The sequence below is a fragment of the Condylura cristata genome, unplaced genomic scaffold, assembly GCF_000260355.1.
Source record: "Condylura cristata isolate star-nosed mole 26May11 unplaced genomic scaffold, ConCri1.0 scaffold00016, whole genome shotgun sequence".
Taxonomy (NCBI): domain Eukaryota; kingdom Metazoa; phylum Chordata; class Mammalia; order Eulipotyphla; family Talpidae; genus Condylura; species Condylura cristata.
In genome coordinates this window covers 40912261-40934848 of record NW_004567117.1, presented here as the reverse complement: position 1 = coordinate 40934848, position 22588 = coordinate 40912261, and the positions used below count along the sequence as shown (strand labels likewise).

The 22588-nt window shown below is 47.0% G+C and overlaps 1 protein-coding gene across 1 annotated transcript; it reads right to left on the bottom strand.

The window, feature by feature from the left end:
* Positions 1-2670: 2670 nt before the first annotated feature.
* Positions 2671-22429, bottom strand: SERPINB5 (serpin peptidase inhibitor, clade B (ovalbumin), member 5). Its single transcript, XM_004683952.2, has 7 exons — positions 22344-22429; positions 15846-16020; positions 13785-13922; positions 12369-12486; positions 9330-9472; positions 6047-6214; positions 2671-4046 (listed from the first exon to the last, which is right to left on the bottom strand). The coding sequence occupies exons 2-7, from the start codon at positions 16011-16013 to the stop codon at positions 3654-3656; spliced, it is 1128 nt and encodes a 375-aa protein (XP_004684009.1). The 5' UTR covers positions 16014-16020; positions 22344-22429; the 3' UTR covers positions 2671-3653.
* Positions 22430-22588: the final 159 nt, after the last annotated feature.

Here is a 22588-nt window from a genome sequence, read left to right as displayed (position 1 = left end):
GTCACAGAGGCTGGCGTGCGGCAGGAGCATGGGGTGGAGAGCAGCAGAAAACAGCGACGACAGGAAAGAGGTATAGGGGTTCGCAGTTGGGTGGGGGGAAGGGGTGGGAGCCTAGTTGCTGTTCTCCCTGCTACCTTGTTTCCCCTGACCTGTGAGCATGATGCCAAAGGTCCCAGGTTTCTCACTTAAGCTGCCTGAACCGATGATGAACCTTCCCAGCCCGGGATGACGGCAGAACAGTTGGCAATGGGTACAGATACCCAGCCACAAGATAAATAAGATCTGGAGAGCGAATGCCGGGGATGATTGTAGTTAACAGGGCTGTATTATATGCTTGAAAGTTGTTGAGAGAGATCTTAAATGTTACTACCACACACATTCAAAATCCATAATGATGAGAGGCCATACAGCCGTTAATTAATCTTAAGGTGATAACCAGTTTGCAACATACGCATGTGTCTAATCGCCAACCAGCGCTCCTTAAACTAGCATACATTATAGGTCAGCGGCATCTCCATAAAGCCGGGGGAGTTTCCTGTGGCTGCTACATTAAACGGCGTGTGAAGCACTCACTGGTTCCTCCTCAACCAGGTTCAGCCCCCGTTTTCCTGGGATCCATGATTTCAGCCCCAGGGGTCTGGGAGAGTTTGATGCATATTTCAAGTCTCAACAAGAAAATATGGGACTTCAGCACTTGATTTTTCATGAACTACGCATTTTCATTTGGGGGACTTGCTTACTGCCCTGATCTCTTGGCTTAAGGAGTCACACCCCTCCCCTCAGTCCTCACTCAGACTCTTCACCATTGTTCTTGGCTCTGTTTCTCAGCCCAGAGAAGGGGGTGAGAAGGGTTGAAAACCCTGATTTCAACACTGTCACCCCAGCCTCAGCATGCCTGCACAAAAGGCCTTCTCTTTGCAGAATGTGGAGGCGTATGTCACATCCTGTCTCCATATTATTTTTGCAAGCATGGACAGTCTCTTGGAGTACATGATAAGGACAGAAAAGGGGCCATGTTGAGTATTCTATTGAGGTTCAGGGACACCATAATTAATTTCACCATAATTAATTTAAAACAACTGTATGTCAATGTGAGACAAATGCACTTCAGGAGAAAATATTTCAGGCATATACATCTTAACAAATTATATTTTGAACCTGGGCCCCCACTGAAAAAAGGTAGAGAAAGTTCCACATCTTCCTACAAGACCCCTTCTTTCACAATGTACTTCCACTTGGGCACAGCTGAAGTTTGGCCGCCTCCCTCATCCTCCTCCTCAAGGTGAAAGGGATGGGAGGAAGGGAGGAAGGGAGGAACAGGAATTCTTCTCATCTACTTTATGCTACACAATGTCCCAACACAGGTGTGGACAGGAATGCGCTTATCAGTGGGCAGACGGGGTCTGCTGCAAAGAGGAAGCCTAACATAACAGTGGCAGGGTGTAGGCCGGATGGGGTGGTGGAATATTCTGTATTTCAACAGTACAGTGAGTCCTCACATAATGTCTTAGGTTCTTAGAGACTGCAGTTTTCAGTGAAATCATGTATAATGAAACCGCTGAACCATAGGCTAACTGATGTCTACAGCATATTGCTTATCACAAGCCCATCATCAAACATATAAGTACAGACCTAGGTTGCTTCCATTATGAAACAAGCATTTGTCTTCATTCTGTGTTTTCCCACCTGTTTATTCCATATCAGGGTTGGTCATGGAGGCAGGAACAACATGACACCTCAGGCCAGATCCCACCCTGGATGCAACACCCTCCCACCACAGACGGGGCACAAGCGCCCACATGTCCCACTGGGACAATAGACACAAGTCAGTGAAACTCACACTTACATCTTGGGGATGTGGCTGAAACCACAGTCCTGGTGAACAGCCTTATAGCACTGAAGAGAAAGTGTAAACCGCTCAGAGAAAATGGCCTTGCTCAGGAGCAGATTGTTGTTTTGTTTTTCTTCATCAATCTGAGAGCCAAACAGCATCAGACAAAGCACTAGTTGAGGATCTTCTGTATTTTATTGGCAATGGCATAAACAAAATTCAGTATTGATCCTTCAGAGCAGAAAAAAATGTTGAACCTCCCCTGAGTGGCTTGGAAGGAAGAGGTCACAAAACCTATAGCAAGTGTGTTCTTCTGACAGTAAATTCGTACATGAACTTAGGATATAGATAACTTAGGATCCCAATTTTTAAAAACAACTACTAGGGCCCTCCCTGGTGGCGCAGCGGGTTAGAGCACCACACTAAGAAGTTAAAGCCACTTCTGCACGAGTTCAATCCCCGCCCCAGAGGTGACCCACATGGCGCAACAGACCTCTCCTGACCCGCCCGCTGCTCCCCTCAACAGTGAACTTCATCAGTCAGCCTGTTCTGCTCCCCACTCTGTCTCTGGTGAATCCTCTCACTGTCTCTGCACCTCTGGCCTGTACCCCAGTTCTGTATGCATAAATAAATACATCTGTTTTAAAAAATGCTATTAGTGCAAGTCACCAACTTGCTATCAAAAATAATCAAACCCACAGGCTGGGGACTCACACATCATGGCACCACAGATTTTTGTGATGGCGCCATAGATACCTAACTGCTGTTAGCTGTCTTTTCTGGAGACTTTGACCTTCTTTCCCTTTTCCAGTATCATGTGAGACAAAGAGACAGTTTCCTTCAACATTCACAAAATTCTTTTATTGGATACTGAAAGTTCCATGTATTTCAAGTCCCTGGTGTCAGACACCCAAAACCTTGCCAAGAAAATTCAATGCCGTGCCATCTCCAAGCACATGACCGAGTGGGTGTTTGATAAAAAGTGAATCTTACTAAGTTCTGAGCTTACCTACATACATAAATATGCTTACAGACATGTGTGTGCATGAGTGCATAGAAAGCATATGTGAGTACTTCAGCTACTACTGATTTACAGTTTTTATCAAACATCCCGAGGTTTCAAAAAGTTCCATAAACAATGCTTTTTTTCATAATAAGCTGGTGAAAAATTCATTTGATAGTAAAGCCTGACCCCCTAAACTATTTAAGTCCAGCTACTTTTCGTGCAGAAGAGATTAAGGAGTTGACTTTTATACTGTGCTCCAGACCCTATTCAAGTAATCCCAAGGTGTACAGTAAGTACTTATATTATCTTTGTGAACTCCCCAAAATTCAAGGTTTAGAGAAAACATTTTCCCACAGGGCTTACAGGAACTGTGGCTCTATAGTAGCTTTCATTGGGGCCAGAAAAGTTTTGTGGCATCCCTATACCACAGTTTTGTTTTTGTTTTTAATTTTCAGGGAGTGAGAAAGTCTGGAACATTTTGTGCCCCAGTAAAGGAAGACTTAACTCTGGGAACAAAAGTCCTCCAGATCTTCCTTATAGGAACTTTCATTTTGGAAAACTGTATTCTTGCCTAGAGTCCTAGATTATTTGACAAATAATGACCATACATTTCACCTTGAAGGTGCTTTCATTAAAAGCATACACCACTGCTTTTATGGGCAGGGGTGTGGGGACTAAAGAGAAGATTGGAAAAGAAGGGTCTGTTAGTGTGAGGGCCCCTATAAAGACAGATTAACAATTTACCATATTTAGAAAGTGATTTCCTAGATGGGGTTTACAGAAAAGTCAAGTGGGTCTTAACCTGGGCTCTGCCACTTAAGGAGAACAAAACTTGCCAAGGAAAATGATGTTTCGAGTTTTGTTGTGCCTGATGATGTAAATGAAAGGGTGGTCGGCATTGAACTCATCCTTATGTTGTAGGATCCGGGATCCCGGCACCTCTATGGACTCTCCACCATCCTCAGTTATTTCTAAGCACACCCTGTGAATGACATTGGAGAGGGCCACCCCCTTGGTCTCTGACATTCCAGAGAAATCAGAAGTATTCTCGTTAAAGACAGTTTTCAGCCCTAGGTTTTCCAGACTATCCTTGGGGTCAACAACCTTTTCCACCTTAAATTTGGGGATTGAGAGTTTGACTTTGGCATTGGCCATGGTACTGGGGTTGGTCCATTGTGACAGCGTCTCTGAGTTGAGTTGTTTTTCAACCTGAAAGACAAGAAAGAAAGGTAAGTCTTTCTTTATTCTCAATGGTAAAAGCTCCTGCTTGATTAAAGCCATGGGGTGTCATCTTGGGCCCAGTTTCCAAGCCATCCAGATGGGCCATCAAGGATGGAGTCAGCCCTTGTGGTCTGGAGTGTGAGTAGTTTCTCTCGTAAAAGATCCCAGCCAGCCAGTCTGCTTCAGCCCTGCCTCACCTACACAATGGACCCTTTGCTTCACATTTATGAGGACACGTCTTTTAAGCTCTGGTGCAGCTCTATAAAAGCAAATGCATGGATTGTGATGGGGCAGCAATAATGAAATAAATACAAAACTAGGTTTCTATAAATAATGTTTTCATTTCTCTACTTAAATAGCCAAAACAGTCACACATTGGGCATGGCATCAGATTAGTCTACAGTTACTCTTTTAAACATGAGGATGTGAACTGTCTGTGATCATTCTTTACAATGATAGGTGATGAATACGTCCCTTTCTGTTGGTTATTTCAAAAATGAAAATGGAAAGCTAGACGGTTTAGTCAGATAATTCTTCATTTAGCAAGTCTTCAAGCTCCCTTCTCCCACCTCCCCCCCCACAACACCTTGACTGCCATGTCTCTTGGCCAGTCCTGCCCCAAAGTTGCTCTTGTGAACCCTATGAAAGGCAGGAAGATGGCAAGAGCTCAAGCTGGTCACAAGGTTTTCTTCAAATGAGGAAAAGAGCCATTGGGCTCTTGCTAATCTATGATAATTATTATTAATGGATACTGATTCAATTGGGGCAACTTATTAGGACCAGAAGATAATTATAAGTAACTAGAATTTTTGAGGCAAAAGGTATTTATCCTACCTATTTACTACGTGGGCATGAGGAGAGTAAAAAAATCATCTAATACTTGAAAAGACCATATAGAAAGAGAAAATGTCTTCTCTCCATTGTATATGCATAATGGATAAAAACGCCCACTCCCAAATTGGGATGTTGAAGTCCTAACCACAGACTTAGAATGGGATGTTATTTGGAAATAAGATCCCTGTAGGTGTAACTAATTTAGATACAGTCCCTGAGTGGGCCCTCACCCTGGTGCTTCATGAACGGGAAGATTGGAACACAGATGCAGATACACATGGAGGGAGGAGGAGACAGAGATTAAAGTGACGGGTCTCCTAGGTGGTCAACAAATCACCACAAGGTAAGAGAGAATCGTCAACCACATCCCCTCTCAGGCCCTCAGAAGGAACTTGCAGGCTGATAGCTTGATCTCAGACTTCCATCCCCCAGAGCTCTGAGAAACCCCATTTCTGCTGTTGAAACCACCAATGTGTGGTGTTTGGATACAGCCATCTTAGCAGGCTAACACCACGTGTGTTTTTAAATATTTCTTTCTGAGGCCCAAAAGACCATTTTTCAGTCTATAATAAGAAAAAAATGGTGCGAGGATACTTTAAGTGCAAACAGATGAATAATGAGTGAAAAAGAAAATGCAATCAAGACATAGAGTAAAAGAGAACAGTGAAAAAAAGACGACAGGACAACACAGGACAACAGATAGGCACCAGCGGGGAGGTGAGAACAGCGGGGTCGGTAGGTTGAAGCGGAGTCGGAGGCCAGGTCGACTTCCTCGGCAAAGTCGGGGAGGGCGGAAGCCGGCTGGGACACCCTGGCATGGCCCCGACCCTCACCCGGGGCAGTGGAGGGGCCCCTGGCAGCGAGGGCTGGCCGGCAGCAAAGTCCTGCCTCTGGGCCTCGCGCTCTCGCTTCTAGACGAGAGTGAGCAGTAGTTTCTCACGCACACAGTTATGAGCACAAGTAAGATGGCGCACAGACAGCCCAGCCCCTGGCCTGTGGTAAGCGCCAGGTGCGTGTTGGCTGCTTGAGCATCCGGGAGGGAGGAGCAGAAAGAAGGTGTAAATCTGGGAGACCGCAGGGCAGCTGCGTGGGGAGGGCTGTGGCTGAGCCGGCGGGAGGAGGCACCTGCCTCCCAACGCCCGCCTCGCCTTTACCTGCTCCAAGCCGGTGGACTCGTCCTCCACATCCTTGGGGAGCAGGATGAGCATGCTCAGGTGTTTATTTTGAAAGGGAAGCTCAATGATCTTACAGTTGATCCCGTCGATGTGACCCATACAAAACGTGGCTTCCAGATTCATCATTTGCACGGGTTTGGTGTCCGTCTGTGAGGGGAGAGATGTGATCGTGTGTGCAGCGTGTCCTTGCAGCTATGTGTTGGTGGGCACATGAATGTGCGCTTGTGTGTGCACCTGCATTCATGCAGCTCCGTTTGCTTCGTCTTGCTTTCAGACATCAGGGCTCAACGATCCAGCCACTGGGAGCCACACCGCCCTGCACCCAGACCTTCAGGGAGTGTCCCTGGAAGCATTTATGCCTCTTTGGAAAGGTACTCCTGTGCTTTGTACATATTATCCATCACAGGGGCGCTACATAATATTACAGTCGCTTATAAAAACAGTGTCACTACAAATCCAGGCAACTGTTCACTTCATCTTGATGGAGATGCCCATAACTACAGGAGCTTTAAACCACTTGTGGTGGAGCTGACTTGAAAGTAAACTCTACCCACATGTCCATTAATACAGCTTTTCCTAATAAAATACACAGCCCAGAAAACTGATTCACGTGCAGGATGCCTGTCTGGTCTCCCGTGGCCTCCCGTCTGCCTGTGCTCACTCAGCCTCCTGCAGGTAGACGAGGTCATGTGACACCCGCTCTGACCTGCCTCGTGAAGATGGTCTGGACTGGAGGCCAGCCTGGGGGCTTGTCCCCAATGTCACAAACTGAATAACTCGCTTCACCTCTCTGGGCTTCCTTGCCAGTGGGATGAGGGAATCAGAAAATTTAGAATAATCATTGCCTCCGAGGTAGAAGGAGAAGGTGACAGACAGAGGGGACACGGAGTGGTGAAGCGAATCCTCACCTAACAGCTCTAGGGCCTCAGAAACTGAGACTTTAGGTGAAACGCTGGGTTGTGAGAGCCACAAAAACATCACTGTGCTCACTGAAGGCAAGGATGGTTTTCCCCACCAACTTGTCACAAAACGGCATGGAAGGAAATGACATTATTTCCGGACCTGCTGTCTGACAGTTGCTATATGCTTTTCTCTAGAATATCTGAGAGAAATAAGGAAAGCTGTGAAGGATTTACAAGTTGGTTGCTGACAACATTGGTATTTGTTTCTCTAATTTCCTATATGCTTGAAATAATTCATGATTTGAAAAGTGAGAATGTTTAAAAATGATCCCCAAGTGCCTTCTAGTACAGGGAGCCCACAGAAGGGTGTCTCCCTAAGACAACACATTCGTTTTTCTTCTCTCTGCCCTCAGTAATGTCCAACAAGTGTTTCTGCTACAGCAGTTGACTGATTTTCTGAAGGAAAATTATTTCTCACTAAGGAGTAAAAGACTGGTAGTAATTTAGGGTCTACCTTGATCAATGCCTTTCATGGGACATCTGCCTGTTAACTGAATTTCTTTGGGAAGGGAGTGGGATTTCAAACTTCCTATCAGAATTTCTGGGATAAACTACAGTAAAACTTTTATCTAATACCTTTAAGCAGCAAACAGCAATACCACCTCTCTCTAGCAGACTTATTTTGTTTTATACATGCCTCTTGTCACAGTGTCAGAAATATTTATGTGACAGTATTTCTGTCCCTACCACCATCCCAATTAGACAAAGCAGGAACAGTCTTATTATCGTGGTATAACTCAGCATACATTAACTGCTCACAAAATAGTAGCTGATAAAAGAATTCAACTATATGAACTATATGTATAACCAGAAACAAAATATTTTTGAGACTAACTGCTAATTCTCTATTCATTTCTCTGAAAGATGAAGATCAAGCTAAAAACCTTCAGATTAGACTGACAGTGGTTTCTGAAATTGCAGGTAGCTTTGGTCTCAAAAAAAAGTCATTTATTGCACTGAAGATGGATACAATTATCCCATTTTCTTTAACATAAATTGACACATCCCTTCTGAAAACACAACTAACTAAAACTATCACAGGAAACATAATAACTATATCCACAAAGGGTGAGTTTGTCCCACTCTGTAAGAATAGGCATTGTGGGCCACTTTTAATAATAGGAGAGCAGCCCTAAGCTGAACTTTTACTAGCATCATTTCACCCATTTAGTCCAGCTCGAGAAGACTCTGCAGCACTTGAGAAGCAAATTATTAGTAAGGACACTCAAGTGCAGGGGCTGAGAAAGCAATTCAAGGGAGAAGCGCTTCTGCATTCAAAGGCAGGGTGTTCCGCAGCGTGGAAGGTGTTTTATGACCTTGCTGCGCCAGACGCTGGGAGGCCACAGTGCCCCGCAGCCTGCCTCTGCCGACCTCACAGGACCTCACCCTGATGGCTTCATAGCAAGAACTAAAGAACAGCGTGGGCTCTTCCAAACGCCTCACAAGACACCACAGACGCCGGCTTCCCTGTTAAAATGACCGATCACGGCGGGAGTGTGGTCAGCCCGAAGCCCAGTGTATCTGCACGGCAACGTCACGCCATTGACTGCTGGGAACACACTGGAGGCTTCATGTCCCCATACTTAGGGCCTCTTTGCCAGTCCTCCGCATGCAGGGGAGCGAGGACAGCCCAGCACTGCTGAGGGGACTCCTGTGGCAAGAAAGGTTGTGTGAGGTCAACAGCCCCCACCGCAGGGCAGGCCGTGCTAGGTCAAGCTCCACTCCTGTCTAAATCAACGGCCACACTGAGAAAGCCCAAAGGGGCCCACCTGGTGGCGCAAGGGTCAGCGCACAATAGGGAGCTATCTAGCTGTCCACAGCCACCACTACAAGCTCAATCCCAGCCGGGAAGGTGACGCACAGGGCGCAGCAGACAGCCCCTGTCCCACCTGCTGCTCCCCTCAGCAGTGTGCTGCAATCAACTGCTTGTTCTGTTCCCCAGTCTGTGAGTCCTCTCTGTGGTCTGTGAGGCCAAGTGGCTTCCTAATTCACTCGACTAGAACACATCTGCCAGTGCGCACCTCTGGCCTGTACCCTAGTTTTTGTGTGCCTAAAAAAATAGATCTTTTAAAAAAAAAATAGCTCAAAAGCCATATTTCTAGCTCAGGGACCTTGAACGGAAAACAGGGTCTAAACGTAGTATTTTATGCCCGGCGCCTGAGACTCTGGGTAAGGTTTCTAGCAGCAAAGTCTGACCTCCTGGGCACTCTTTTTCCTCATCAGAGTGAGTTCCAAGCACCCCTTGTGTTCCTGTAATTTTTCAGCTCTCTGGCTGGCAACTTCAGGCCGCCCCCACGTACCTTATTGACTCGGAAAGGGCATTCTTTGGTTTCTGCTTCAGGAAATTTCTTCATCCACTTTCCAATAAAGTAGGCAGCATTGACCACAAGGATTTTGGTCTGGTCGTTTACACTGTTGTCAGCTAAAATGTTCTCAAAGTGGCCTGCAGACAATTTTAGGAAACCACAGATTGCACAGGGTTATTCTTCCACACCACATCTGATACTCACAGGCATGTCCACTCCCTGGGCATTTCACTTGCTAGAACCACGCCGAGTCAGGTCGGCCACTGCGGCCATCTCGGTCAGCAGACTCCTTCCGCTCCCATCCTGCACAGTCAGACTTGCCAAAGATGTCAGAGGAAGAGGAAGGGGAGAAGCGAGGAGGGAGAAAGGCTGCTGTGCTGAATGCCTGGCAGTGAGCTGCTCACACCATGCTCGCCAGGAAGCTGGGCATGGGGCTGTCACTTGCCCAAGACAATACACAGCAAGGACCAAGCCCATGCTCCAGAGTGAAAATGCCTGAACACTAGCTTGCCCGGCCCTACATTATCTCACTTCCCTCCCATGGCGCTCCTGTAAGGCAAAGATACTAGGACCATTGTGTAGTTGAGGAAACTGAGGCAGAGAGACCAAGTGGCTGCCTAATTCACTCAACTGGAACACATCTGCCAGGCGCACAGCCCTGTCTCCCCTCTCCTCAAACAGCTGTTTGCAGCAAGGGGCTCCCTGGTGGCTGTGCTTACCACAGAGCTCAATCCCCACAGCACAATCAGCGGTCAGGATCCCTTAATAAAATGAGGTGCTCACGTTTGACGAGTGCTTGACTTTGTTCACAAAGGACTCTCATTCCCCTGATGTCCGGTACATCACCACCACCAATGCCAAGCCTACTGTCCAGCTGGCCTGTGAAGGCGTCTCACTAGCTAACCCTCTGTCCACACCCTAAAGTTCTTCACATGTTGTTTCAAAAAGGGTCCTGCTGGCCCTCCCTGGTGGTGCAACAGGTTAGGGTGCAGCACTGCAAGCTAGCTGCAGCCGCTTCAGTGCGAGTTCGACCCCTGCCCCGGAGGTGACTCATACGGTGCAGCAGACCTCTCCTGACCCGCCCGCTGCTCCCCTCAGCAGTGTACTTCATCCATCTGCCTGTTCTGCTCCCCGCTTTGACTCTGGTGAATCCTCTCACTGCCCCTGCACCTCTGGCCTGTACCCCAGTTCTGTATGCACAAATAAATAAATCTTAAAAAAAGAAAAAGAGGGTCCTGCCTTTTCATTTTGCACTGGGGCCTGCAGATTATGTCACTGGTCCTGCCAATCCTACATGACAGATTGCACCCATAATAGTGGTTGTGAAGAAACCCGAAGATGATAGAAATACAGAGCTAGAAGTGGCAGCACTTCAGCTACAGTCTAGGGCATCTGACCCCAAGGCCAGAGGTTTTTCACTGAGCCCTCTCCCACCCAAAAAAAACCTTAGACTCACAAAACTTTTAAAACCAAAGACCCTTTGGGAGAAAATACAATGATTTAGCAGTTCAGAAAGCTGAATTGTTATTTATGCAGCAATTTAAGCAACAGCTGCTTTGTGCTTATAATTTTTTTAAATTTATTTATTCATACAGAACTGGGGTACAGGCCAGAGGTGCAGGGGCAGTGAGAGGCTTCACCAGGGACAGAGTGGGAAGCAGAACAGGCCGACTAACAGAGTACACTGCTGAGGGCAGCAGCGGGTAGGTCAGGAGAGGTCTGCCACGCCATGTGGGTCACCTCTGGGACAGGCGGGGATCGAACTCACACTGGAGCGGTGTGGCTGGCTTGCAGTGCTGCACTTTAACCCACTGCACCACCAGGGAGGGCTTATAATTTTTAAGTAAGCAGCTTAACCTGCTGTTCATCAGGTTTCTTTTTCTCTACATGTAAACCAAAGAACCTTATTTCAATAACAAACATACATGAGCACATACCGCTGCATGTGTGTTCATGCCCAGAGGGTGTCGTTATTATCATGGCCAGTGCTCACACTTTGTTAGTAATGTTATCTAATTTGGTCCTCATGGCAACCATGTAAAAATTATATAGCCTGTGCCCTCATTTGACAGTTCCGTAAACTGAGGCTCCTCATCCCAATATCTCAGTTAACAAGTGGCAGGGTCTGGATTGGAATCTAGGTCTTGAATTCCTGCAAGACCTCATTTTTCAGGCCATCCTCCCACCATTACAGCATGGACACTCCCATTCCTCAGGTGAAGAGCAGGAAGGCTCTCTGGCCATTCTCACAGGAAGTATATCCCCTGGACGTCAGCAACTATGATGGTGCTGGAAAAATCCTCCCATGCTGCTCTCTCCTTCGGGGGGACACTTTGTGCCACCACGTGCTTCCTGTATAAGTATATAAAGGTGTCTGCTGGGAATAGGATAATGACACTGATTGACACTTCAAAACAGCTTAGGTCCAGGTGCTTTCTAGCAGAGGACTCAGATGAATCTAGTGGAAGGAGGAAGCAGGGAAGGAGAGACCAGAGGGAAGCGGAAGGAAAAGGTAAGTTCAGGTAGGTGCTCGGGACCGACCCCGGCTGTCTGAGGACAGACTGAGGGGCGCTGTGGTTTCCACTCCAGATTGTCTTGTTTTGCTTCCTGTATGTGGTTTTGATGACTTAAGACTTGGGCCTTTTTCTCCCATGGTTGAGCTGGAAGTGGCCAAACGGATCAAGTCATCCAGGTCCTCCGTCTCCAGCCTGAAACCCTGGCCTCGTGACTTGCCCAAAGTCCCTCTGTTAGACACAGCTGAGGCCACAGCAGGGCAGGTGACGGCTCCTTGAACAGCAAGACAAGGCGGACCAAAGGCAGTGTGGCTAGCTGCTGCCATTTCAAATGGCATTTCACCACCTAGAAAGTCAAATTGTTGGAATGGTTTGGTGGGCAAGAATTTAGGGGGATGTGCCAGTGCACCCAAGGAACGTTCCAGGTGTTCGATTTCGTGCTTAGCAGAAAGACCACAAGAAGACAGAGTCTGTCTGCCTAGCAACTCGGAGGAACATAAAAAAGGTAAGGAATACTTGCCATCTGTAAGATCCTTGATGGAGTTGTTAATCTGACCTTTCGTTTCTTCCAACTTATCTTTGAAGTCAACAGTTTCCAGCTCCTTGGCATAGGGTCTCTTTGTAGAGCTGATGAACTCCTGAAAAACATTAAGCTCATCGTTATGAAGTACTTAAAAGCTGTAGTTAAGCCACTGATTAAGTTTCTCCATTAACCATGAATACACTTTCAAAATCTGTAATACTGTATAAACTAAAAGCTCATGTAGAAATCAATTAATTTTTATGTTACATGTATTCAACATGGAGACAATGCTATTTATGAAGTTCATTCATCATTTGAGTATCAGCTTTACTGGAAATAAGACTACACTAAATGTACACAACAATTAAAATATTGATTCTGCGTGCAGACATATTAAAATGTAAATACATATATCTTAAAATAGAAGAAATATACTGAAAAGAGAGCTCTCTGAGCAAAAAAAAAAAAAACTTGTCTTCACTGAAATAAATAAATATTCCACAAATTGCCACTCTAAGTATTGCTGAAGGTGGGGGTGAGGGAAGGGCTGTGTATGTGTCTTCACGCAATAAGAATAATCCTGTAACAATATCTAATCACTCATGCCGTCAAAAAATGCAAAAATGCTCTCAGAAAAAAAACAATACTAGTGGCCAAAAGCAGTTAAAACTTTGACAAAATATTCAGCTTGTAGTTGACACCTTAGTAAGGAGGCTTAGAATTATGGACATGAAAGCACATTCATTCAACTCTGTTTACAGAGAGGGAATCTCCAGGAAGTCTAGGGTGTTGGCATTATGTTTCAACTATGATTTATAAAATGTTATTAATAGGCTAGGGTAAAATTTTAAGGATGCCACAGTGTTATTTATAAGATTCCTTAAAGAAAAGGCTGAAATTAAACATCCAGAGCTACCTTGTAGAGCTTCTGACGTAACTGAGCTAGTAAAATGAACAAAACCAACTCATGACTGATGAAAACCATCAGTTCATATGGTTATTATTTTTCTTATGCATCAGTGGAACATTGTGTGCATAGACAGATAAACAAAGTAGAAAATTAAAATGCTGTCCTGGGCCACATATGTCCTGTTATTTAAGAAGAAACAGATTTCAAACATCCACCGAAGTTTACAAGCCCAGTCTCCATTTCACCAAGTGAGGAAATTTCAAGGGTAGGATTTATGAGTAATTTGAGAGGAAAAGGGAAATCCCAGAAGCTTCTTTGTATTTTGAGCTAGACAATAGAGCTGCAAATGTTTCCACTGGAACTGCTTTGTTTTAATAAGCCTCAACTCACAAATGAGCATGTGAAAAGTGAATTTCACTGGGAGGACAAATTGTAGTTTCACTGGGTGAAAACAGCTCCACTTGTAAAAAGCTAGTCCTTGCTAATTGCTATGAACCACTTACTGTGGAAGGACTCAGGGATTTGTCTACGTAGAGCCTCTTGATTAACTTCAGTGAGTAGAAGGAGCTAAGTTTGTTTACATCTGATGTTACTGTTTGAAACCCAAAGGGCACATCTTTGACATTTTCAAAGTGAAAGACCTGTGAAGAGATAAAATCTGTTACTCCTGATGCATTGTCCCTGGGATAAACACACAAAAACAGTCCACCTCTTGGGGGGTCCAGTGTGCCCCTCATTAATCGTTCAGCTCTGCCCCATTGACATTGGACTGGAAAATTCTTTGCTAGCATCTGACCTGGCTACTACAAGAGATGGCAGATTCCCTGTCCTGGTAGGTGCTAATAACACTCCTTCCTTTATTTGTGACAACCAGAAATGTCTGCAGACATAGCCATGGCCCCAAGATAGGGTAGCAGAGACGGCAAGTGGGTCCCCGGCTGAGAAACAGTGCCACAAAGAGACTCTCCTCCTGATTTAACTGTGTGGAAAATCTGCCTTTTCTTCCAAACAATGCCTCCACTGCTCATCTAAAAGGTTTTCCAAAGTTGGAAGAGCACACAGCTGAGTTAGAACTTCTGCCCAACTTAGAGACAAGAAGAGAGAGATTAATACCAAGAGAGACCCTCATTTGTCAAGATGGCTAATTCCAGAGTGGATGAGCAAATGCAGATGAGCAGATGCATCGCTAAAGTAGGACGCTACACAAGTGGTCAGCTGCCCTGCTGGAAATGTGACAATCCCGGGCAGTTCTTCATGCCTCGTTTTCCCCTCGGAAATGGACCAAGGATGCTGGCTTTCCAGAGTTGGCATGAAGATTGCAGATAGGACACAGAAAATATCATATGGGCTCGTCAGTATTTATTCTTTTCCAACAGTCTAGGGTGTTGTCTTCCGAAGGGCTTAAATCCTTTCTGTCCCTAACTTTTCTTTTGTTCCAACCAACAGCCTGCCATTGACTCTGCTTCATGCTGCCACAAAGCAGCATGAGGTGATTCTCTCCTCACGTCTCACTCATACCTTGGTGCTGCCTGGAGTAACACCACTAAATGTGCAGTTGCTCCAAGTCACAGCCCAGGCTCTGCAAGGTCAAAGTGACTGTGTAATTCTCATGCCTAATGACAGGTAACAAGACAGAAAACTCCAGCATCCAGGTAACTACTGCTGAGGTACTAGAGGGGACCAATTGTCATGCACTCAAAGACCTTTTAAATCATTATTGCAAAACAGACGCATGGCCAGAAAGTTCTTTTCCTTCCCTTCTCTATGGGGAGATGAGAAATGAAGACTGGGAGATAGTACGGAGCTGAGGTATGTGTGTGTATATACACACAACACCATTGTGTCAGTCCATTTCTTTTGAGTGGCTCCTCAAGTCCCAGGGAAATTTTAAAAATATAAGCAAGAACAATCCATCTGTATCCTTGTTACTTCAATGTAGGTAACTTTAAATGCTATTTCCATGAAATAGGAATGGATATATTATATCTCTCCACTCGGGACATACTATACAGCCAATAAAGCTGCAATTTAAAATAAAGCACGATGCTGGGCATGAATTACATACTTAAGAATGTAAAGGTGTGGTCTTTCTAGTAGAGATACTTATGAGGAGCATTTAATATACAATATTAAATCTTAATTTCTTCACATATAACAGGTGGAAAGATGTAGCCACCTCACTGAAGGCTCCTTGTTAGTAGATATAGGTGAATTGTTCCTACTTAGTCTGTAGAAGACACCCTGGACCTAAGCATCCCATTTGAGAAGAACCATCTAGATGAAGTTATTCATACACACATCACACATGTATGTTACAATAGGTGTGTGTGTGTGTGTGTGTGTGTGTGTGTGTGTGGCCACTTGTGATTTCCTACCAGATTTCCAGGTTCTTCATTACAATACGGTACCTATTCAAAATGTAGATTGCAGGACAGACAAATGAACTTTCACATCTAATAAATGGTTTCAGAGAGTTCTAGAAATGGCGCAGCTCTCAGTCCTGAGCCAGTCTGACCAGAGTCCCCATCTAATGACTCCAGGTGGGAATAGGGCACGAGGCTCACCTGTCCAATTTCATTTGCTGTGTCACCTTTGGCTCCTACTTGAGCAAGCGACAGAGAGGTGGAGAGACAGATTGGAGAGAAGAGGACGTTGCCAGCTGGCTCCTTTTCACACAGTTGTTTGAACAGGTCAACTGCAAAAGCCGAATTTGCTTGTCGCAGAGCATCCATTGTGGGCCTGGAACAGAGGACAAGCCGGATGTCAGTTCTCAAAGCATCTTTAAGGTGTTCCCAATTGCATTCTGCCAACACAATAGCAATTCTGTGTGAACAGAGAGTTTGTCTTTGGTAGAAAGAGGGACTTTCAGTAAAAGCAATTCGAAGAGTTGGTGGTGAAGAAGCCTCTTGGCATATCTCCTAATGGTCAGTTCAGAATGTTGAGTGGACCACACACAGAGATGCTCTGTGCTCAGGTCTGCCTGGAATCTCCAAAGTCAGGCCTACTTGGCCGCATGGCATCCTAGGGAATAATATTTTGCTGACCTTTGATTCATTTCACTGGTCATCTCCACTAGTTCTTCCGCCTCTATTTTACATTCCCGAGCAGTCGGGTCATTTCTCTCCTCATGCTTCTACCACATCATAGCCTGAGGTCAGGGCAGGCAGCTGCTATTACCTTGCATTATTGCCTGACTCTCCCTCCTCCTGGGCGGGGTGAGAGGTCACAGGTCACAAATAACACCAGCTCCCCAGGAGTGGGGAGACCCACACTGGGTGTGCAGAGCCCAAGGAATGGGAGTCTGTGGGGTGTCTCAGCCAGCATGCCGACTGCTGCGGAAATCATTTTAACTTCACAAAAGGATTAAGGAATCCATGTAACATTCAGAATAAGAAGTCTTACTTTCTTCAATAGCAAATTTCAGATGGATAGTGCTGAGTTCACTTACAAGGCAAATATAATGTGAGCTAATTCTCCACCAAATAGAGAAACTTATTCCAGATCCCTGCAATCTTCTCAATGCTTCAAAAACTTAAGGCCTAACGCGATTTAAATAATGGAAAAATGCATAAGCTGTGTTTTCTTAAACACAAGTAGTTCTACCCTCTGAGAAAAGAAATTAGAGTAATTTTGCCTAACAGCAGATGCTTTACTTTTAAAGTTGGGTTTCCTTTGTATAGGAAAACTGTTTAAGACCTTGGAGTCTTCTGCGGAGGGAATTTGACCACAAAGCCATAGAATTCCCTGGAAGCGCCTAAGGGATCCTTTGTCTTACTTTTTTTTTTTTTTTTTCAACGAAACCATCCTTCATTTGTTCATTGAGACATGTTGAGATCCATTGAGTCAAAATGACTCTGAGAGAATGGGATCAGGGAGGCTCTGGGTGCAGTCCATTGTGTGATATGATTAACCCTTGTTGCAATTCAAAGCTTAGTCTTCGGGCTCTATTGGGGACTGTAAATCAGCTCACAGGTGACATCTGAGGCTTGCCTATCCCGGGATCCTCCCTCGGTAAGTCCCTTCCTTTGCGTGAGAGTCCACAGGAGTCTGAACAGGTCTGACTTCCCATCTTGGTACTTACTCAATACTTTTCAGAAAATTCTCTTTCAGGTTGGGAATTCATGGAGCTCTGAATATCTGAGGTCCCAACAATAATGCATTTGGTGTCTGACAAAGGTATCAGAGAAGGTCTGCACATAGAAATGGTTCAGGGACAATGACCTGCAGCAGGTCATCAATCAGACGGGTGCTCCACCATTATTCCTAAGTGACCTAAAGACACTGGGAGGCTCATCTGATCTGAGGTAGCTGGGGGGGGTGGCTCTGGCTGCAAGACAGTCAAAGCATATTTTTAAATATTCATTTATTTATGCATACAGATCTGGGGTACGAGCCATAGGTACAGGAGTGGTGAGAGGCTTCACCAGAGACAGAGTGGGGAGCAGAACAGGCAAATCAATGAAGTACACTGCTGAGGGGAGCAGTGGGCAGGTTAGGAGAGGTCTGCTGCGCCATGTGGGTCACCTCCAGAGGCAGGGTTCGAACGTGCACTGAAGTGGCTGCGGCCAGCTTACAGTGCTGCGTCCTAACCTGTTGCACCACCAGGGAGGGCCAGTCAAAGCATTTAAACGAATCTCAGCACATGGTCTATGCATGCCCAGGAGATTGTCTCACCTTCCTACAGAGACTGCTTTGCATGAGCAAATGCTGTAAAAATTATGGCGACGAGATTAGAAACGCCTACACGTCCAGTGATTTGTATTCAGAGTCTAATGTCACTGCAGACTTTGTTATTATCACTTTGTCATAGAGATAACCTCATTCATGAAAATCGTATAACCAATCTTATAACCAATAATTGTAACCACCGTACTGTACCCCTCCAACTTAAAAACACTACAATTTTTAGCCACCTACAAGTTTAAAAGACAGAGAGAAGGGACATAGAAGTTTAAGCAGTGGTAACAAATGTCATTGTAAGAATTTTTTTTAAAGATGTATTTATTTATGCATACAGAACTGGGGTGAAGGCCAGAGGTGCAGGGATGGTGAGAGGATTCACCAGAGACAGAGAGGGCAGATTGACAAAGTCCACTGCTGAGGGGAGCAGGGGCAGGTCAGGAGAGGTCTGTGGCGCCATGTGGGGCACCTCTGGGGTGGGGGATCGAACTCGCACTGAAGCAGCTGCAGCCGGCTTGCAGCCCACTGGCCACAGGGAGGGCCATAAGAATTTATTGCAGTCCTTCCAGGGAAGGCGGGTCACAGAGCTCCCTGGATGTTTGACCCAGGGGCCCTGTTGCATTTTACATGTGCCTCAAACTATTTGAGAAGAGGGAAGGGGAGGAGGGGAGGGAAGAGAGGAGGGGAAGAGGAGGAGGGAAGAGATAATGATATCTTAACATGGCAACTGCCCAACTGCCTTGCAAATGTTGGTGCAGCCAGTGACCCATCCGTGAGCCTATCTCTAGCATGTCTATTCCTGTTGTCTCAAAACATTTCAAAACTACTGAGCTCAGTTTATAACTTGATATGTGGGCTTCTTTTAGGATTAAGAACAAACTGCAAAAAATAATAACTTGTGTTCTCTTTTGTCAAACACTATCACAGTTTAGTCACCTTTAGTTATTTCCTATTGAAAAAGCTTTAAAATTTATATAGAGCTCTCTCTGTTTACAATCATGCCTGGGATGTGTGTAGTAATCAAGCTTTCCTTAATGTAAAAAGAAGAAAAAAGAGAGAGAGACTTTTGTAAAGTTGCCTGATTATTGGATTCTGTGCTAAAATCACACAAACCTTCAAGTGGGATAAGATCTGAGTCTGGAACTGGCGTGGCCCCGCCCTTCATTGAGGAAAGTGAAGCCGCGCAGGAGAGGACATTCTCTCTCCCTGGCCACCCACGCGTGAGAGCAGTAAAACCAGACCCAGAGCTGTCTAGCTCGCAGCCGCACTTCCGACCACGCCTCAGCACCTCCCTTCTCGGGAGCTAAGTCTTTGCTGGCATTTGTCTTCAGAAAACTACTGAGAAAAAGTGCAAGTGTTTAGTTTCCCCTTTAAAGTTACCAAAAATACCCCCTTTCCATTAGCACAAAACTTTTTACCTGCTCTTCTTAATTGAAGAAGCTCTTGTAGCAAACACAGATCAGAGTATCACTTTGGGGCACCCCACCCCCCACCCCAGACTCAGCTCTGGAGAGCCTGGCATTGACCCGGGAGCCTTCCCCGAACATAAACAGCTGGTGAGCCTGTATTCTGTAAGCTATGTATATTGTATTCTGTATTCTCACGCTAAAGGAAACTAGAGAATATCAAATGTTACTAAGAAAATCGTTCAGAACAGGAAAATGCATCTGGGATGTTACACCGAATTTTTCAATAGTGCGAGTTCACACTGCGTGTTGAGGAGTATTTCGAGTATAAACGGAAGCTCTCGGTTCAACCCTGTTTTTGTATGAGGGTCAACAGGATGCTGCTTCTCTTTGGGAAGTTTGACCGGAGCACTAGAGCTGAGTGTGACATTAAGGAATCAAAACCCCCGCCCCTCCTCCCTAGTGGCGCAACAGGCTAAGCGCAGCACTGTGAAGCTGTCTGCAGCTGCTTTAGCACTAGTTCGATCCCCAGCCAGGGGGTTGACCCACGTGGCGCAGCAGGGGATAGGTGCAACAGTGTTTTCATGGAAGGGCGGGTGGGGGTGGGGTGCACAAGTTGCCATGCGAGCCTCAGGAGAGACTATCACTCACAGCACGAACTTCAGTGATGGCTCCCCTGAGACACGGCCATCTAGGTTAAGTCCCGAGAAATATGAGTCCTGGAGCGCAGGTGGGCATTTGCCAGGCACAGAAACGTGTGCTGGAGAGAACTGGCCCCCGAGCCTGCACACTGTCCCACCGCAGGGCAAGGCTAGCAGCAGCCCCTGGGAAGGGCAGGGGCCAGGGAGCCCCTAGACCACAGTGTCTCTCCACACCCTGGGGCAAGATTTCTAAGGCATCGGAAGCATCAGAGCAAAAGGTCATCAAACGTCTCATCTGGAGACCACTGGGCTGAGGTGCAGGTCAAGGGGCGGGTGGATGGTGGGTCCCGCTTTGCCTGGGGCAGTCCTGGATTCTGGCTGCTGCCCCAACACCCGCTGTGGCGCCCCCTCCACGCCCGACGTGCTGGCTGTGAGGGACCCTCCAGTCCTGCAGGCCACCTGGCCTCCAGCCTCGGGCGCAAGCCCCACACCATGCACCAGCCGCTAAGTGCGTAGCTTTTCCTTGATTAATTGTTCACTGTGTCAGGTTATGGTTATCGTGGACACTGTTTTGCCTCATCTGCCTTGTTTTAAAGGTAACGCAAAAGGTAGTTTTAAAAAATCTCTAAAATTTGTAGCCGCCAGCCCTTCGGTAATGCCTTGAGAAATGTTGCCGCTATAGTTCAGTGAAAGGGCCAAACAGCCCCCGCTGTGCACAATCTAACACCATGAGGACAAGAAGGTCAGGGCCAGATTAGCAAGACAGCAGATCCTGGCACGTCCGCAGTGAGGCGAATCATGGAGGATTGGTAAGGTGGTGAAATGAGGGGTGGATAAGAAAGTGCTTTGCTAGCATGTAGGATAACCCAGCTATTAGTAATAAGGTCAGTTGCTTCATTTCTGCTGGTTCAAGAACCTCCTCTCTGCCCAATGTTCTGAGACATCACATCTGCCCCCATTTTTGTGGGAGCCAAATGGTGCCCAGGAGCCTGGACCTGGCAGGACGGGAGAGTCAGACCTACCACACCAGTGGAACAGAGTTGGGGCACTGACCCTCCTCAGTAACCCACACCCCTAAGGGGCTGACGTGGCAGGGTGCTCAGGCCTAGGAAGCAGCGCTTTAAAGCTGCTGAGTCATCTGCAAGAACCCTTTCTTGAGGCAGCTCCGGCCCCCCCACCCACCAAACACTTGTCTTGGTGGGTCTGAGGCTCGGGATGCACCTGATTCAAGTCTGCTTGGGTTGAGGAAAGGGTGAGACCTTGCCAGTGGTGCCTGTGTGTGCTGGAAATGCCCTGGGCAGTAGGCAAGGGCCTGGGCCTCCATCCTCCCTCTTCCACACTGCTGTACTTCAGGCACGCATCTCCTCTGTGATCCTCCATGCCCAGCTGCACACTGCCACACACCAGGAGCCCTCAGCTGTACCACCCCAACCAGGTCTGGCACAGTCCCAGAAACAGCCTGACGGGTGAGGCTTTTCGCTCGTCTGACAGTGGCAACGAAGGCCTAAAAGCGGTGGCATCTGGGCGGAAGGCTGAGCCAGCCCACTTGACATGGGCCGAGAGCACACACTTCCGAGCCGTGACTCGTCCCAGGTCCTGAACCTCGGCAATGGGGAGGGCGAACGCCTTCTGCCTGGAAGGGGGTGGGCAGGAGACAGTGACACTGGCTGGAAGCTTCACAGTGCCAGAAGCAGACCCCTCCTGGGCCTGAGTCTCAGCCGGGGGAGGCCACCCTGGAAGTGAGCCAGACACTAAACACTCCCCTGCTCTCTCCAGGGGTTGTGTAACACCATCTCTGAAACCAGCAATGCCACATGCATTGTGAACCCCAACGCAGCCCAAAAATGGCCTCACAAATACTCTGTCCTGAGGAATCAGCAACATTGTGTCCCCGAGGTGATCCCCTGACTCCCAACACACCAAACCCTTCTTAGCAAGTTATCTTCACTTTCCCAGTCTGGCTGCAAGACGGATTCGCTGCTCCCAGGGGACCAAGCAGAAGGTGCGGACCTGGGGCAGTGAGCCACAGGGCCGACTCCCTCCCTGTGCTGAGAGGGCCTGGGCCGCTGGGTCCCCACCTCCACCCTCCAGCCTGCTCAGTGTTAAGGATGGCCCCGAAGAGGGAACTCTCCAGCCCCCTCCTCCCACTTTGCTTACCTGGGTAGACAGTTCTCCTGGAAAATGCAGAGCCAGGGAAAAGGAAACCAGGGTGTAGAAGGACCTAGACCGAAGCAGCCCTCTGTGGGTAGCAGCAGCGCCTCACCTGAACGCCCCGCCCGCCCACCTGACCACTCCCAGCCTCTCTGTCCCGCCCACCGCGGCCCGCTCAGCTTACTCAGCCTCTTGGCAGCTCAGCTGTGATTCAGACCGAAGTTGCTGTTGTCTGCACAGCTCCGGAGGCCGCGGACAGGCTGGGGCAGGAAGGGCTGTCTCAGATCCTGCCCAGGGCTAAATGCATGCACACAAACACACATAAATACGGGCAGCGCTAGCGGCCCACTGGGACTGGAGATGAAAGTGTATGAATCCAAAAGAATATGTGATGCAAGACTGTTCCATACTGCTCAAAAATGGGGGGGG